Here is a 17,376-nt window from a genome sequence, read left to right on the forward strand (position 1 = left end):
ACAGATAAAATTAAATAATTAAGTAAAGTCTTGCTTCCGTGTCTCACTGGTTACATTTTTAGTGAAGATAATCAGCACGTACAGGTGTCATAAATAACATGTCAGTCCTGTCTGCACTTCAAGTGTTTATGTGTCATTGCAGAGAAACAACATGACGTGGAGATCCTGTCTCCACCTCCTAAGGAGAAGGAGAAGAAGAAGAGGCCGATGTCACAGATCAGTGGGGTGAAAAAGGCCACACAAAGCCCGAGTTTAGCGTCTACCTGCATCCCTCGCTTCGGAGTCAACACACCGCACGAAAGCATGCTGGCCAAGGTGCGTTCATACACGACGACACGGAGAAAAGAAAACAAATGCGCTTAAAAATACACTCTGTCCTTTACATGTCAATCTTTTTTTTCTCCAGGAGATTGAAGACATCAATCGTTGGGGTCTGGATATATTCAAAATAGCAGAATTTTCTGGAAACCGCCCTCTGACGGTGATCATGTACTCCATCTTCCAGGTAAGAGCTGGAAGGACCAATGTAGTTAGTTTCACAGTTGCTTGATTCAATTTCACATTAAAAATAAACAGTTTAAACAATGTATGCAGTGCAGTGATGTTATTGTTATTTTTTGGTGTCCTCTTCATCTGTACAGGAGCGAGACCTTCTGAAAACCTTTAAAGTCCCAATTGACACCTTCATCACCTTCATGATGACCTTAGAGGACCACTACCATGCAGACGTAGCCTATCACAACAACATCCATGCAGCTGACGTGGTGCAGTCCACTCACGTCCTCCTGTCCACCCCTGCTTTAGAGGTGAGCCAAGGAAGCTGCTTCTGCTTACTCTGCACTTGTTCTTGATTGTGCACGTGTTTAACACCTGACTGCTCCTTAGGCTCCTGTTTTGAAGCAAGATTTTATGAAAGTAACAAATTAGAATCAATCAATTTCCTGTACTTTCCTGTTTGTCCCAGGCGGTGTTCACGGATCTGGAGATCATGGCTGCTCTGTTTGCTAGTGCCATCCATGATGTTGACCACCCAGGAGTCACTAACCAGTTCCTCATTAACACAAGTAGGTTCCTCTGTGACTCAAAAGCCAAATAAAATTGCATCAAGAATTACTGCAGGGTATTTCAAGAATCTGTGCTTGAATTCATATGAATTATTTTAGAGTCTGCAAACGTTTAAACATGTGTAAACAATGTAGAAAACTAAAATGTGTGTTTTATTAAAAACAATTTGGAATCAGGTAATTCACTGACGTATCAGTGATGCATCTGGGTCACCTTGTATCTGAGCTGACGGCATCAGTGTCGGCACGGGATCTAAATTATGTCCAGAGTGAACCTGCTTGGTTTTAACAGTTTCAACCAACTCCTCTCCAGGTTCGGAGCTGGCTCTAATGTACAACGACGCGTCAGTGCTGGAGAACCATCACCTCGCTGTGGGCTTCAAACTGCTCCAAGAGGAAAACTGTGACATCTTCCAAAACCTCAGCAAGAAACAGAGAGACTCCCTCCGCAAGATGGTGATTGACATGGTGAGAGGACTGTACATAGTAAAATGTGATTTAATTGTGTTGGTTTCGGGAACTTTTTTAATGTATTATAATCCTGCTGATACCTTGAAAAGGCTGCTGGAAACATACAACAATCAGGCATAACATTATGACCACCTTCCTAAGGTGGCCCAAAAATGCCCTTTTGTAGGTCTCCCTTGTGCCTCCAAAACAGTTGTGACTCATCAGAGGATGGACATGGGCCTTCTGAGGGTGTCCTGTGGTGTCTGGCAACAGAATGTTGTTAGTGGGGGTCTTTGGGTCCTATGGGTTGAGGGGAGGGGCCTCTGTGGATCATCCCACATTTACTTGATGAGTTTGGGATCTAGTGAATTTGGAGGCCAGGTCAACACCTTGTGCTGTTCTTCATGTTTTTTTTAGTTGTTCCTAAACCATTTTTGTGTGCGTGTCTGTGCCAGGCTGCATCCTGCTGGGGATGGCTGCTGCCATCAAGGAGTGTCATTGCTATGGGGTGGGGGTGCCTGGTCTGGTCTAACATCTAAGTAACATCCACATGAATGCCAGGTCCAAAAGTTTGTCAGCAGAACACTGAATTGTCACAAGATGTTCAATGTTATTCACATCTACTGTAGTGGTTTTAATGTTGTGGCTGATCGGTGTATCTTTCCTCAGAGTGAGTTGGTGATGTCGACAGTGGTTGTGATGGTTTTGGTCAAGACGTGACTACATTTCAGTTTGTCAGGAAAAACTTGAGAGACAATACAACAGTGTGTGTCTGCTTTGTCAGCATTAGACTTAGAAACTCAGACGCTCCAAGGCATTCTACCATTGCATCCTTTAAGCCTTCATAATCACAGGTCAGGTTTTTGCCTTCAGAAGCAGCACACATGGACGAAGCATGGTCAGAAATCAGTGAAATCAGCTGAAGACTGTTGTGTTTGTGTGCGGCTGTCATCCTCTGTAGGTGCTGGCCACAGATATGTCCAAACACATGAACTTCTTGGCGGACATGAAGACGATGGTGGAAACCAAGAAGGTGACGAGTTTGGGAGTGCTGCTGCTAGACAACTACTCTGACCGTATCCAGGTGAGAGTCCGCCTGAATAAACCAGAAAACACACTCCACTCTGAACACTGTGTAGTACACGTGACGGGACGCTTTCACAGCTCTAGATAATCAAAAGCATAGTAATAGTATAAAATGCACATAACTGATGATCACACAGTACAGTCAATAGAGGACACTTTAAGTTTCTCCTGTGACCATAAAAAACACACACAGAGCTGTTTGCATGTTCAATTGTGTGAATGTGCTGCTCCCTGCTGGAGACACAGCTGTCATTGCATCTGTGCAGTGGGTATTGTTGGCCAAGGCAGAAAATTATTGTGGTATTCACCGTCTCTGTTCAGCTCAGCCTAATTTAGGTTCAAAGTAAGAATTTCACTGAACTATTCTCCTCCAGGTTCTACAGAACATGGTCCACTGTGCCGACCTGAGCAACCCAACCAAACCGCTGGAACTTTACCGCCAGTGGACGGACCGCATCATGGTGGAGTTCTTCACCCAGGGAGACAGAGAGCGGGACAAAGGCATGGAGATCAGTCCCATGTGTGACAAACACAACGCCTCCATAGAGAAGAGCCAGGTAACACCAACTGAAGAACAACAGTTATTTTCTTTTTAATGGGATAATATATATAATATATCTCAAATGGCAGGATAAAGTAAATGTTTGGATGTATTTATATTGCACTCCCATCATATTTATTGATTTTATTTCCATGTCTAGGTGGGGTTTATTGACTACATCGTGCACCCTCTGTGGGAGACCTGGGCAGATTTGGTGCACCCTGATGCCCAGGACATCCTGGACACACTGGAGGACAACAGGGAGTGGTATCAGAGCATGATCCCCCGCAGCCCCTCGCCCTCCAGCCCTGAGGAGCATGCTGAGGTGGGGCCAGGAGGAGCCTTGGGGGCAGGAGGGACTATGCCTTTAGTAGGAGGAGGAGGAGGTGGGGGAGGAGGAGGAGGAGGAGGAGGAGGGGACAAGTTTCAGTTTGAACTAACTCTGGAGGAAGAGGAGGAGGATGAGGAGTTGGAGTCTGACCTGGAGAGCCCCTTAGAGGAGGACCTACAGTCAGGCGGGGAGAGGCATCGGGACTCCTCCTCCCCCTCTTTGTCTCCAGACCCCCGCAGCAGCAGGTACCGCCCTCCCTCGCCTCACCCGTCCCGGACCCTGAGTCTAGCTGCCATGTCGGTGCGGAGCCCCCACCCCCACAGGACAATGTCCTCCCCGGGGCAGGAGGGCGCCGACAGGGACAGAGAACTGAGCCGGGAGGGCGACGGAGTGCCCTGCCTGCACATGGGCACGTAACAACCAGCACAACCTGCCCTGCCCGAGAGACATGAGTGCTGGGTGTGTGGAGCCGGAGGCAGGGCAAGCCTTTACCAATAATGTCTGTAAAATCACCACAGTCCCTTTACACTGGAGACACCCTCTCTGGAGAACAGAGGAACGTTCCCCCTCTGTTTTATTTTTATTTTTCAGCAAGAAGAATAGTTTTAGCCTTTCTTTGGGTGCCTGACAGGCCGTTGTGTCCCACCCTAATTTGTTGTAGCTTCGGTTCGGAGTGTCCCAGAGAAAAACTGCTGCATTTAAACTGGGATGAAGAGTGGAGCCAATGCCTGCACTCACAACAAGAAGTAACAAAGGTAAAGGAAATGTCTTCCTCCAAAATAAACTGTGACATTTGTGCAGCGAATGAGGGTCACAGTGGTGTGACAGGGTCATGGAAATTATTTTGCACCATAGTTTTAGTTAAGGATTTAAGATTATTGAGTCCTTGTTGGAACAAGTGAGTATGATTTATTTTGTTTAAGAATGATGTGAGAGATGAATCATTTTACCAAATATAGGATGTAGATGAGCAGCAAAGAGAAAATTGATGGACCTTAACCTCAGGGTATGAAGAGAAACATAAGTCTAATGTAGCACAGATGTACTGGGTACCCCTAACCTGACCCCAGACCCCAAATTGTCTTTCCTGTTTGATTTACCTCCAAGTCAGAGACAAATGAGACTTTATTTAACTTGCATGTCTCTACATGTAATGAGACAAAAACCCTTTAATAGTAAATTTGGCAACTGAAGCAGTCAAATAATTCTTCAACCAGCTTGTAGCACCACAGAAATTGAACACTGAAGGAGACCGTACCCCGGTCTCACCTGTTATAAAATACAAAAGACACCACCTGTATAATTAGTATGAGCTTTATTTAATTATTATTTTTTTACCTAAAATACGATTTTAAATGGTGTCATTGTTTTTGGTTTCAATTATCTAACCGTCCTTTGTTGTACATTTGCCGGTCTCGTCTGTGTTATGTGCTTAAAAAGCATTATTTTTTGTTTTAAATCAGGGTGCCTCCAGTCAGCAGTAGCACTTTACCGTCTCTGCCGTTCAGCTCCTCTATTCAGTCACTCAAAGGGCTCCACCCACTGTAGGCCTACTGACCACAAAAACACAGGACGGGATATTTGATTGTCGGTAACCAGAAGGCAGGGCAGGAAACTTACCAGCTGAACATCTCGGCGGACAATTTGATGTGTTTCAACATCAAAGTTCTGATAATATTGTAATTATAATTTATAATATAACCTGTTTTGTGGGAAGCTTTCGCTATATAGTTCCACGTTCATTAAGGTTTGCATGTCAGTTTCCAAAGTTACAAAATTCCTATTGTTGTGAAATTTAAAAACATATATGTATCTCAGAGCCTGATAATCCCTTTAATAGTGAATAAGCTGAACCAACACTATCAACGTCCACATTAATCTTCTTAAATGAGGCAGTTTTATACCTCCAGCATCCTGTAGTACAGTGTGCCTTCTGACAGCGCTGCCTCTGGAGATGATAGCAGCACTGTTCAGTTTACAGTACAGTCTTTCAGAGTCTTGATGTCTCCCTTTAAAGGCTCTAGGATCGAGATTGTTACTGTGACGGAGCTGTGTACCCCTGAAGACAGGCAGGAGTACGGAATCACTTTGGGGCAGGTGGAAACTTTATTGATGCATTTATATGGACACTAGTATCCTGGCAAGAATCTGAATAACGTCAGAACAAAAACGTCTCATGTGACCGCCTGAATCAGAAAAGATTGATCTGATCAGAGGAGATTTTCAATCAAATTGAGATGGGTGATGTGGACCTTTGATAATCTGCTCTGAAGGACAACATTAGCTCACTTGGTCCTTGATTGTGTCTGTCTGCTTGGAAGAAATACTTTCTTTCATCAGGTGATAGGATGAGCTTCCACGAGGCCAGAAACATGGAGGTAGCCAGAATCAGTGTGGGCAATGCTTGGTCATCTAAATTTGGATGGGAACGTTCTTCTTCTTCTGATATATTTCTGGCAGACTCGACGCAGAACGGGTTTTCTTGTCTTTTATTTGGATCAATGTGTTGGGGCATAGAAACACATGCAGTACACCTCATCAGATGATTTAATTTAGGGTCCATGTTAACGACAAATCAGTCATTTCATTAAGGCTGAAGAAACGTTGTCCATATAAATGTAGCCTATAATCAGTACACTGTGCTTCTCTGATCTGGATACTTTTGTGAAAAGAAAGCTCCTCACACGTAAAAACCTTAACTGACTCTGAATGTTTCTTCTGATTGAAGAATAAAGGTGCAATAACAACCCTTTTCTTGTTGTTATCCAAAAAATTAAGTAAAAAGACCGAACCCACAATGAACTGGTGCTACACCTGAGTATTGTTGAGCATTTTTCTTTTTTTAAATTAAACTATAAATGTGTGACATGTAGATTGTTTGCTGTGGGCAATACAAACATTATGTTTACATAAAGGAAAAAGTAATTCCAGGCGTACATTTTAAAGATTTCTACTCATCTCAGTAGACTTTTTAAACACCAAAACAAACTGCTTTATTTTCCAGAATTCAGTAAGGATCCTATGAGTCCATAATCACAGTGGTCTGTTTACCTGCCCTGCCGACTGGTGCTGATGCAGAGATGACGAGGAGCTCAGTTTCAAAAGCTGGTTGACATAAAAGAATCGCCTGTAGTTCAGATTTAACAGATTATGCTCCATCAGGTTATCAGTCTTATTCGGTAGATAGTGCTCGACTGGGATGAATGTGTGCCATAAGTGTTGAAAACACACAAACACCTGCCAGCCTACGATGCTGTACATTTTTACACTAGAGATTTTAACCTGAAGATGATTGTATCGAAGTCATTAACTTTATAGTGTTAGTTTTTACAAATGATACATTAACAGTATTTAAAACCGTTTCATAGATTTTCATGCAGCCTAGGATCAGCCTGTTCAGCCCTTTCCTAATCAGATAGCTGAGACTTGAGAATGTGTGCAGTTTCAGGTGTTTTCATGTCTTTCGCGTCTTTCTGTAGTACAAGTACATGTTCGGTCTAGACCAGTGTTTGTCGCCGTCACTGTCAAGGTAGAAAGACCAGGGAGTACGTGAGCACTACACAAGACATGATGCACTTCCTGGTCAGGCAGTAGTAGAAAACACTAGTTTTACAGTATTTCATTATCTCAGCTAGTAAGCTTTACCGATCAGCCTTACACGTGGAGAGGTTTAAGCAGAGTGTTAAAGAGCCAGGTGCTGTTTCTGACATGCTGACTGTTGTTTGACTTTTTTCCCCCCATGGGGATGTTTTTGAAAGGTTTCTCCACAGTTCTGGACCAGACTTTCCTCAGCATTTGTTAACATCTTCATTCTTTACCTCCAGCTCATTTAACTGGATCACAAAGAATCACCAAACGCACAGAAATCCCTTTCAAAAGTTGTTAGCTTTTAGCGAGAAAACTTTTAATTTCAATGCATTTTTACAAATATTTTGCCATCATTTCACTGAAATTATATTTTCTCCCTTTCAAGTTTGACCAGTGTCAAACGCAATTTGGCCTGTAGCACAAAATTTAACCCGTCACATGTTGGAAATACCATGTGAACATCTACAACCTGTGCTTTCTATTGTATTCACAGATCCTCCAGCACCATCAATAAGTCAGTTAAGTTATATTAACCCTGAGGAGACACCTTACATTGTTTTTTAACCACACTACTGTTAAAGCTCTAGAAGTACAGTAGAAATACTAAAAATACAGTTTGTGTTTACATGAAACAATATTTAGATTGCAACCTAGAAAGCTTCATACCTTTAGTCTTGTGTTGGTGCAATAATTCAGACGGCTTTACACATTTTGACATACCCGTCCAATATAATCGATCAGAAAGTACATAGAACCTGTGAATACATGAATTATATGCAGCATAAATATTAAAGGCACTTTCATCCGACATTTTATACAGATTTTTTACATTTCTGACTTTTAAGATAAGTTCTGACATATTTTCTTGATATAAAGTTAATTTTAAGTTCAAATATTTCAGGTTTTTACAAAAACTAAAGTCTGTCATTTGCTCCATGCAGATGCTATAAAAGAGAAGTGATCCAGACCATCTTTATGCTGTTTTTATGTTTCCAGTTGGTCGGACAAATTCATCCCATTGAGTTCATGAAATTCTGACCACTTTAATTTTGATATGAAATACATGTTTGCCATGGTATTTTCAAACGCTCGATTTTAGATGCACCAACAGTCACCTTTTTTAATTCTGTCAGCATGTTAAAGTCAGCACCGTGGCTCTTTACAGGACGACACCACTGCTATACAGTGTTAAATGTGCTGATGAGCAGGAGAGTCCTGCTTTCTCTCCTTTGTGTTGCGCTGATACTGCCTCCATTAACGTTCATGCTGTCTCGTTCTCACAGCCTCTGTGTCGTGCAAACTTCTATAAAAAGATATTTATTCTTCAAAATGTGTCTGTCAAGACAAAGTACTGTAACATAGGACATTTGATTTTATGTTCTGGAGCCTAAAAATCAAGTATACTTTACAAGTATGTATACACCTGCCACTCCAATGTTTTTTTTTTGTCAAAGAAATTAACTATATTTTTGTTTCGCATTTTAAGCCAAAAGATTCTCGGGAGTTCAGGGTGTTTTAAGTGAAAAATGCCAATAAATTATATGGAAATTTACATCTGTTTGGCTGTGTGTTTGTTTCAGTTTCATTCATTATGAAACTAGTTTTTCCCCAAATGGAAATGATGTCGGTCAAGAGCTACATGAAGGATTTAATCCAGTATTTAGAAACACAAAAACTGAGTACAAGAGGAATTTAATTAAATGCCTTGTGACACACAAAAAACACACCTGATTATATACTATTATATACTACAAATACTTTTAACCAACACTGAGCATATTAGTTTGATATAATATGACATTTATCTGTTTTAGTTCAGTACATGCATACATTTCCATTCTGTAGCGTTCAGCAGAAGTTTCTGCCCAGTCGTACCGGCGCTCCGGTGCAGGCTGGAGGCTTCACCCCCTGTTGACACAAATTACAGAATTAAAGCTACATCACAGCACAAACCTCGGACCCTCACAGTTTGTCACGCAAAGTAAACAAATCGCGTCATTCACCAAATGAAAAAAAAAAAAAAACTGCTCAAGGGGAAGTTTGAAACAATTGTGAATATTCCCTTTAGCTCGACAAATCACGCACGAATAGCCATCTAAAAGTGATGTTAAAAAGCAAGTCCTCACCTTGTAGAGCTCACAAACCAAATGGAAAAGGGACGACATCGCCTTGTCTTCGTTTTCATCAGTGTATTCCTGTCACAACAATTCATAATCTTCAATCACATACAACATTAAGTCCCCATTAGATTTCTTCTATAATCCCAGCTGGGATAGTATTGAATTATTTTTTCCTTCAGCAGGCAATACACTCACCGGCCACTTTATTAGGTACACCTTGCTAGTACCGGGTTGGACCCCCTTTTGCCTTCAGAACTGCTTTAATCCTTCGTGGCATAGATTCAACAAGGTACTGGAAACATTCCTCAGAGAGTTTGGTCCATATTGACATGATAGCATCACGCAGTTGCTGCAGATTTGTCGGCTGCACATCCATGATGCAAATCTCGCGTTCCACCACATCCCAAAGGTGCTCTATTGGATTGAGATCTGGTGACTGTGGAGGCCATTTGAGTACAGTGAACTCATTGTCATGTTCAAGAAACCAGTCTGAGATGATTCGCGCTTTATGACATGGCGCGTTATCCTGCTGGAAGTAGCCATCAGAAGATGGGTACACTGTGGTCATAAAGGGATGGACATGGTCAGCAACAATACTCAGGTAGGCTGTGGCGTTGACACGATTCTCAATTGGTACTAATGGGCCCAAAGTGTGCCAAGAAAATATCCCCCACACCATTACACCACCACCAGCCTGAACCGTTGATACAAGGCAGGATGGATCCATGCTTTCATGTTGTTGACGCCAAATTCTGACCCTACCATCCGAATGTCGCAGCAGAAATCGAGACTCATCCGACCAGGCAACGTTTTTCCAATCTTCTATTGTCCAATTTTGGTGAGCCTGTGCGAATTGTAGCCTCAGTTTCCTGTTCTTAGCTGACAGGAGTGGCACCCGGTGTGGTCTTCTGCTGCTGTAGCCCATCCGCCTCAAGGTTCGACGTGTTGTGCGTTCAGAGATGCTCTTCTGCATACCTCGGTTGTAACGAGTGGTTATTTGAGTTACTGTTGCCTTTCTATCAGCTCGAACCAGTCTGGCCATTCTCCTCTGACCTCTGGCATCAACAAGAAATTTGCGCCCACAGAACTGCCGCTCACTGGATATTTTCTCTTTTTCGGACCATTCTCTGTAAACCCTAGAGATGGTTGTGAGTGAAAATCCCAGTAGATCAGCAGTTTCTGAAATACTCAGACCAGCCCGTCTGGCACCAACAACCATGCCACGTTCAAAGTCACTTAAATCACCTTTCTTCCCCATTCTGATGCTGTTTGAACTGCAGCAGATCGTCTTGACCATGTCTACATGCCTAAATGCATTGAGTTGCTGCCATGTGATTGGCTGATTAGAAATTTAAGTTAACGAGCAGTTGGACAGGTGTACCTAATAAAGTGGCCGGTGAGTGTATGTTCAACCTCCAAATGTGCTGAATGAAATTTATATTTTGCCTCGAGTTTCTTCTTTACTTTTCAACTTTGTATTCTTCATATTTGTGCTTAGCCAACATAAACGTTGAATTAATTACAGTTAAATCCACAATTTTCTCCATGCAAACAAGTGGACAGCCCACTGTAGATAACTAATAACCACAGAACTCTTTACATGCTTTCAACACAAGAGTCCAGTGTTTTACCCCGTTGAAGGTGACCCAAGGAACGTGTGTATGTGCCGGGTTCAAAGCTCTGGTCATGACAGCATTGGCGTGCATCAGCTGGTATCCCAGACCTCCCTTCACACACGAGTCAACACTGGACCAGAAGACGGACGGTGCATACAGCTGGAGACACTGAGACCACAAGATGGAGTCATCAACCACAAGAACCACATACAAAACAACCGCGAGAATCCATCACCCTAAAACACCATAGTCACAGTTAACCTCATGTGAAATGTTGACCATTTCCTCCAGAGGAGTCTGAATGAGTGACACCAGGAGGGAGTAACACAATGAAGGTTCTTATCATGCATCTCTCTCCAACTTTATTACGTCTTTTCATGTAAGCCCAGATTGACTTCATTAGTGTCAGTAACTCTGTCTTGAGTGCATTTAGCATTTTGTGTGCTGACAAGACCCTTTTTTAAAAGCCCATTTTGCAGAATTACTTCGCAGTTTGAAAGGGTGCATCTAAAGGTATCCAGTTGCACTAGACTATTTCGATGTGCTTGCTTCAGTTTTCACGTTAATCATTTTGTTGTTTTTTTTAAATTAGATCTGGCAGTTTGTGTCCTCTCTCCTTGTAAAGCTGTGACCAAGAGGCGCTGCATTCCAATTTAACTTGTGAGTAAAATGTAAAAACAAATAATTAGCCCTGCAAAAAAGTTTGTCTGGCTACTCACAGGCTTTGCAGCATCGAGAACATTTGAAGAAGACTCCATACAGTAGATGATGTGAAATGCGACCGAGTGTCCCGTTAAATGGATGATACAAGCCTATGGAAGAGATTTTAGACCATTAATCTAAAGTCTTTGCATGTCTACAATTACACTAGTGTTCACTTGCAAACCTCAATCATGTTTCCTGCACATTCAGGCTCTCCGTGCTGGCATGTGAAGGGAGAATTTGCTGTTGGAAGCTCCTACAAGAGAATGATTGTGTCAGTTCTTACTAGTCCAGTGCATGTCACCGATTTACAGCAGCACAGGTTTTCTGGGTCAAAATCATCATAACACTTCCTGCAATTGCATCAAACATTCTCATTTTAAAGTCACTGTGCCATAACAGAAGGAAGAGAAGTGTACCACAGCATTCCCGTATGGCACCAGTGTAACAGCCATGATGTCCTGCAACATCGTCCAGGTGGGAAACAGTTGCTGGGTGATGAAGATTCTGCAGGCCGGACACAAACTCTCATAGTAAAGAGTGACAGCCACTGGAGGAACCCCCTGCTTCGGCCTGGTAGCGTTAACCTCCATGCACTGTTTCTGAACCTACACAATCAAAAAGAAACGACAAGGAAAATAAATAAATAAATTACAGCAGCAGAAAAGGTTTTTTAAAATGACAGCTATGCTTGCAGATATGCAAAATTAAAAAAAAAAAAATTAAAAATTAAGAATTTTTTTAGTTTGGTGAAGGAAAATAATAAATGTTCCAGGCTGTCCAAGGGATTTAAAATTTGAAAGCACATTTACTTCAGCCATGATTCTGCATTTAAGCAGATTATTTATTAGATTAATTCTCATGAACTCATCATAAACTCAAAAAGTGGCTGTTTTTTTTTTTTTTTTTTTCTCCAAATATCTTGGCAAGATCGCAATTGTATCCAAAGGCATGAAGAAGTCAAGAGTTTTTTGGACAAATTTTAATTTTCAAAGTGTTTTGATTTTAAAGCTGCAAGATTTTTCAATGGGCTTTTTATTATTTCTGGTTTTTACACTGGAGTATACACTATATGACTTGTTCATACTGTACACTCTAGTTGCAGTTAAGTATAATATAATTAACAGGCATGAAGGATTACATTGTTCAAAGGATTTTTTCTGCCTCTGGTCATCTTTAAACTGATTAAATGTTTGTGCGATTTGACCCAGAGTCGATCTGCCGGTCACATGAAGACCCTTTGGTTTTCAATTTCTGAAGCATGACTCTCATTTAAGCTCAGACCAGGAAAAGTTTTTGACAACAGTCCTGCCCGACACTTATAGTTTTCACAATTTTCTTTTTACAGAGCATCCGGAACTACTGTAAAGAATCTACACTTTCTTTATCAATGAAAAAAACAACCGTTTCCCCCCAGATATTAACAAAATAAGGAGATAAGTTTCACATTTGACCTATATCAGCTTGTCATCAAACAAAATATTGACGTTCATTTCAACGAGTAAATATAGCAACACTTGATTGCTCCAGAATGATCATCCTTTTAAGCAACAAGTGAAGAAGAAAACATTTACTTGCAGATTCAGATTTCTGTCTTGCTTCCACATAATTATCACATACTAATGTTGGGGTCTTGTTCTTTTGTGTTTCTGATTAGTTTTCAGCTTTGCAGCTTGCACAGTCATCTTGACTGATTTTAAACAGCATTGCTAATATAAAAAATAAACATGTTATCCCTCCCTCTAAAGCGATCCACATGACCTTATTTTACTCACCTTACATTCTAAAGCTATTTCCAGGGATCGACACCACTGAGATGGAGGGTAGCGACAGGCCGGCTTGGGATGAGACATCCCGGAAGCTTTCGGGGCAACACAGATAATAGAAAACACAGCCAGCAGTCCTGATAGCTTCATGGTTGCTGTCACTACACAAGTCCACACAGCAGTGAGGAGGGAGGACAGAGGGAAGTGAAGCAGCTCCTCCCCAGAGCCGAGCCGCCTATTCAACGCCATCATCAGCTGATTAACGTCAGGTGTTAGCTATGGGTGTGATTGACTGCGGCTACCTTCAAGACTCCTCGGACATTTCTGTTTCTAGCTCCGTTTAGCGTGATGAAAATCAATCAATAGCGCATGGCTGTTCAAGGTTGGAATTAATTTGAGTATTTTTACCACAAAGAGCGCTAAGCTTGGAATTTGTGTCAAATATTTGACACATATGTGTCTGTTGACAGGAAAAATAAAACATTACAGAAACACTTGTGAAAGAGTGTACTGGTCATTAATCGTGCATTAATATAATATAATATAGGCTAATATAATATAATAATATAATATAATAGTGAGGGGATACCCTCTAGTGGTCACACTACAAGCATGTGGTCTCATTTTCATATATAAAATTACGCATATTCAAATAAATTAAGAAAACGAATTACAATTGTTAATAAGAAACTTTTAATTGTACAGACGCAGAAGGTGAAACGCAAAGGATTTTGGGAGTTGTTAACTTAACATTAATTGTAATTTTACCTGATCATTTTTTTCTCTCTCTCAAGCCAGCACAAAAATAATACCAATTTAGCTTGGACACAAAACTAGTAAGTGTTCTTTATTTTCAGAAATAAAATGATGACAGAAAATAGAGTAAAGTTACTTCAGCAGCGCAACAATTCCTGCTGCGCCATCTGGATTTTGAATTCTTCAGGTGAGCTAAATGAATTTACGTTCTCTCCAGTTGAGCAAGTTATTTTATAAGTGTATGAAATAGACGTGAAGTCTCTTGAATTCTTTCATTGTCAATATACATGTTACAGTGCCACGTAAACGGTGACAAAAACATGGAGTTTTTTTTTTTGTTGTTGTTGTTTTTTTCTCAATTACTCGATTAGCAGTTTGACTACGCTGCTGTGGATTGGAATATCATGAATGCTTATGGACCTACCTACCAGGGGAGCTCGAGACACCTCATCCACGTCACCATGGAGTACACTGGGGATTCAAAATGTCCTGAAGAAGCACAGCTAAAGGTAAGTTTAAAAAAACAGTGTTGTCTTCTTTATATTTCTCATATCTTGGTGCTCAGTAGCTGGCAGTTTATTGGTCTTTGACAATGGTTAGTGTTTGTTAAGGAGCTGTGAGTGACACCATTTTATTAGACAACTTGGCACAAAATAAGATTTGTGTATTGGCTTATGTAGTAATTTGGCACAGTAAGTCTGGATGCAATCTATGTAAATTTATGTTATGATATAAAACCATTAGTCCAGTCAATGTTTAAATCTGTGGCGCAGATCTTTGTAAATCTATGGTTTAAACCATAATGCTGTGGTGGTTTTGTAGCTAACTTGTCCAAATGTGTTGGAGCACACTGCTTGTAAAGCCATTATGTTTGGTGCTGTGGTGCATTCACAATGTCTTAAGTCTTTCTTGGCATGTGACCTAGCAGTTCTGCTCTCACCCTTATTGTGTAAATGGTCATTTGTGGTAAATACTAGTATGTACTTTGTGTACATGTGTGACATATTGATTTTGGATCAAATGCTGTCTTGTGGTTAGTGGAAAAAGAACTTGGATTATCAAATTATACTCAAGAAACAATTCATTAAACCATATTCTCAAATTTATTTGGGATCTCAAAGTGCATTCTTGAACATACTGTTCTGAAGTAGGTAAAATCAGGTTTTACACCAAACAATGTTTGAAACCAATTTTCTTTAGCTATGACTTCTAAAAGGAAATGAGCTACAGTATTTATGTTTAAAGACAAGAAACTGTATGTTTTTGCATAATCAATACAGCAAATAAACATGTACAGTAACAGTTTTTTTTCACTGAAATGTTCTATCATCTAAAACTTTTTAGATCAAATGAAAAAGACAATTTCATACAGCCACAATAGAAAAGCTTAAAAGTCAAAGATACAGAAACATATTTTTAACAGATGTTATTTAATGATACAGAGACTAGCAGAGGTATTTGATCATAAGCACAGCTCAAAGTCCCTGGATTTCAAATACTGACAAAATGTTCTCATCTAACTCAGAATAAAAGGATAAACAAACATATCTCTGAAACTAGTTCAGAAAACATTACTGGTAGATCCCGTTATCTTATGGCATGGAAGAAAGTTAAGGGCGATTGTACAGTAAAGCCACTGAATGGCACACTAGCACTAAAACCAAATAACTACTGACCAAATCTCTCCTCTGAACACATAATTACATCAAACCCAAACTGGAGACCATTCCGTTAAGGGATGCACCAAATTAGTAGCCAAACATTGGTACTGGCTGATGTTCGCCTTGCTGACTGCCATTGGCAAATAACCCTATAGCAGTGGCCGATGTTAATCAGTTATGCTGAATATTTTTGGTCTGACTTGGACAACCTTATTTATGCTTGTATGCTTCACAAAAATGACTGTCATGTGAAAGAAGGCTAAAGTTGGATAAATCTTTATCCATGAATATGTGCTGAAGCAAAACAAATAGTTTTTTTGAACTGAAGTATCAGCCCAGAATTTCACAAATGGTGCATCCCAAATTCCTTTACTTAATAATGTCCAGCATAAACCCTACATACAACACCTTCCTGTGTCTCTTACACTCAACTTACTATAACTAGTTCATTCACTTGCCAGTGCTTTATCATCTGTATAACATCCTGTTTGCCACTGTGATCGTTACCATTACTCCTGCAAAAGTCTCCACTATCAAAATCCAACATGCTATAAGCCCATCCACCACCCTATCTTTCACAAGCCTCCTCTTTGATTCTTTACCTAAATGTCACGTTACTTCCCATGATTTCCCTGACAACTGGCATTGGAAACACATTCAAAATCATCCAATATTAACATAATTCCTAGGAAGGAGAATTTTGTGTTTTAAAAATACACATATATATTTTCCTTCCAATATTCCTTGGCATTATTCCCACTAAAACCCTCACCACATCATGGTCTCACAAATGACCAAGATTATCTTGCAGTCATTTCTGCATCTTGTAATATGAAGCCCTTCAATGAGTCTCATAAACATAAACAAGTAAACAGACTTAAAAAACAACCAGTAATAAAAGCCTTCCCAAAGGCATCCGACTGCGTCTGATTTCCTTGAAGACAGTCAAGACTATACACCAGTTAGGCTGATTTAATCTTCCATGCCATAAATCTATGGTATCTAACACAAAATGTCAACAAGAGTTGCTCAGGAAGAAGAACAAATCTGACTGGGGAGACTACATACTAGTTTAATTAGTTATCATTTTTGTCATAAACATGGGTACCTGTTCAAGTACAAGTAATACCCCTACCACCGTCTTCTCGTTAGATTTTATCTTTCAACGTGTCAACAGAATTTTCAGTAATTGTGTAATTATATTAATATAAAACAACATCATTGTTAAAACATGAAAAATTAGTTGGAGAGAACTACTTAACAAGATTACAACTGAAAGTATACTATGACACACATTTTATGATATGTGACACGAGTTACTGCTCTTCTAAAGATTTGTTTGAAATTTGTTATCTCCATTTTGTTTTTGGATCATTTTTGCACAGTGATACAACATTAAAGTTACAAAAATCAACAATGACAATGGAGTAAGACCAAATTGTGCACATGTAATTGCAAAGACGGTTGACTTTGCCGAACTAAATGTTGGATTTAATTTATTTTTGTAATCAGCGCTACAACACATCAATCTCATGAGCAACTTGCTTATATTTACAACTACAGGATGTCTACCTGCCTTAGTAACAAGGTGAATGTAAATGAATACAGTCATAGTATCTCCACCTGACATGAGATACTTGTGCAAATACTATGCTTTGAATCTAAATGCCACAGAGCAATGGTTTTCTCTGTTTT

General features: G+C 40.3%; 2 protein-coding genes across 3 annotated transcripts in view; one reads left to right on the top strand and one right to left on the bottom strand.

Moving 5' to 3' along the window:
• The window catches only part of LOC311490999 (3',5'-cyclic-AMP phosphodiesterase 4C-like), a 97,806-nt gene extending 89,192 nt beyond the window's left edge, over positions 1-8,614 (top strand). For both annotated transcript variants that reach the window (XM_084548826.1, XM_084548827.1), the window contains 8 exons: positions 143-315; positions 407-505; positions 642-806; positions 965-1,064; positions 1,378-1,532; positions 2,476-2,598; positions 2,975-3,157; positions 3,302-8,614. In XM_084548826.1, coding sequence (XP_084404952.1) covers positions 143-315; positions 407-505; positions 642-806; positions 965-1,064; positions 1,378-1,532; positions 2,476-2,598; positions 2,975-3,157; positions 3,302-3,889 — 1,586 coding nt within the window. In that variant the 3' untranslated portion in view covers positions 3,890-8,614. The remainder of the gene's footprint in view (positions 1-142; positions 316-406; positions 506-641; positions 807-964; positions 1,065-1,377; positions 1,533-2,475; positions 2,599-2,974; positions 3,158-3,301) is intronic.
• Positions 8,615-8,735: 121 nt separating this feature from the next.
• Positions 8,736-13,775, bottom strand: ifi30b (IFI30 lysosomal thiol reductase b). The gene is made up of 7 exons (XM_084548828.1): positions 13,274-13,775; positions 11,918-12,106; positions 11,683-11,754; positions 11,516-11,608; positions 10,812-10,964; positions 9,187-9,255; positions 8,736-8,968 (listed from the first exon to the last, which is right to left on the bottom strand). The coding sequence occupies exons 1-7, from the start codon at positions 13,514-13,516 to the stop codon at positions 8,909-8,911; spliced, it is 879 nt and encodes a 292-aa protein (XP_084404954.1). The 5' UTR covers positions 13,517-13,775; the 3' UTR covers positions 8,736-8,908.
• Between the last annotated feature and the right edge of the window lie 3,601 nt (positions 13,776-17,376).

Source organism: Chelon labrosus (genome assembly GCF_963514085.1).
Source record: "Chelon labrosus genome assembly, chromosome: 7".
NCBI lineage: Eukaryota > Metazoa > Chordata > Actinopteri > Mugiliformes > Mugilidae > Chelon > Chelon labrosus.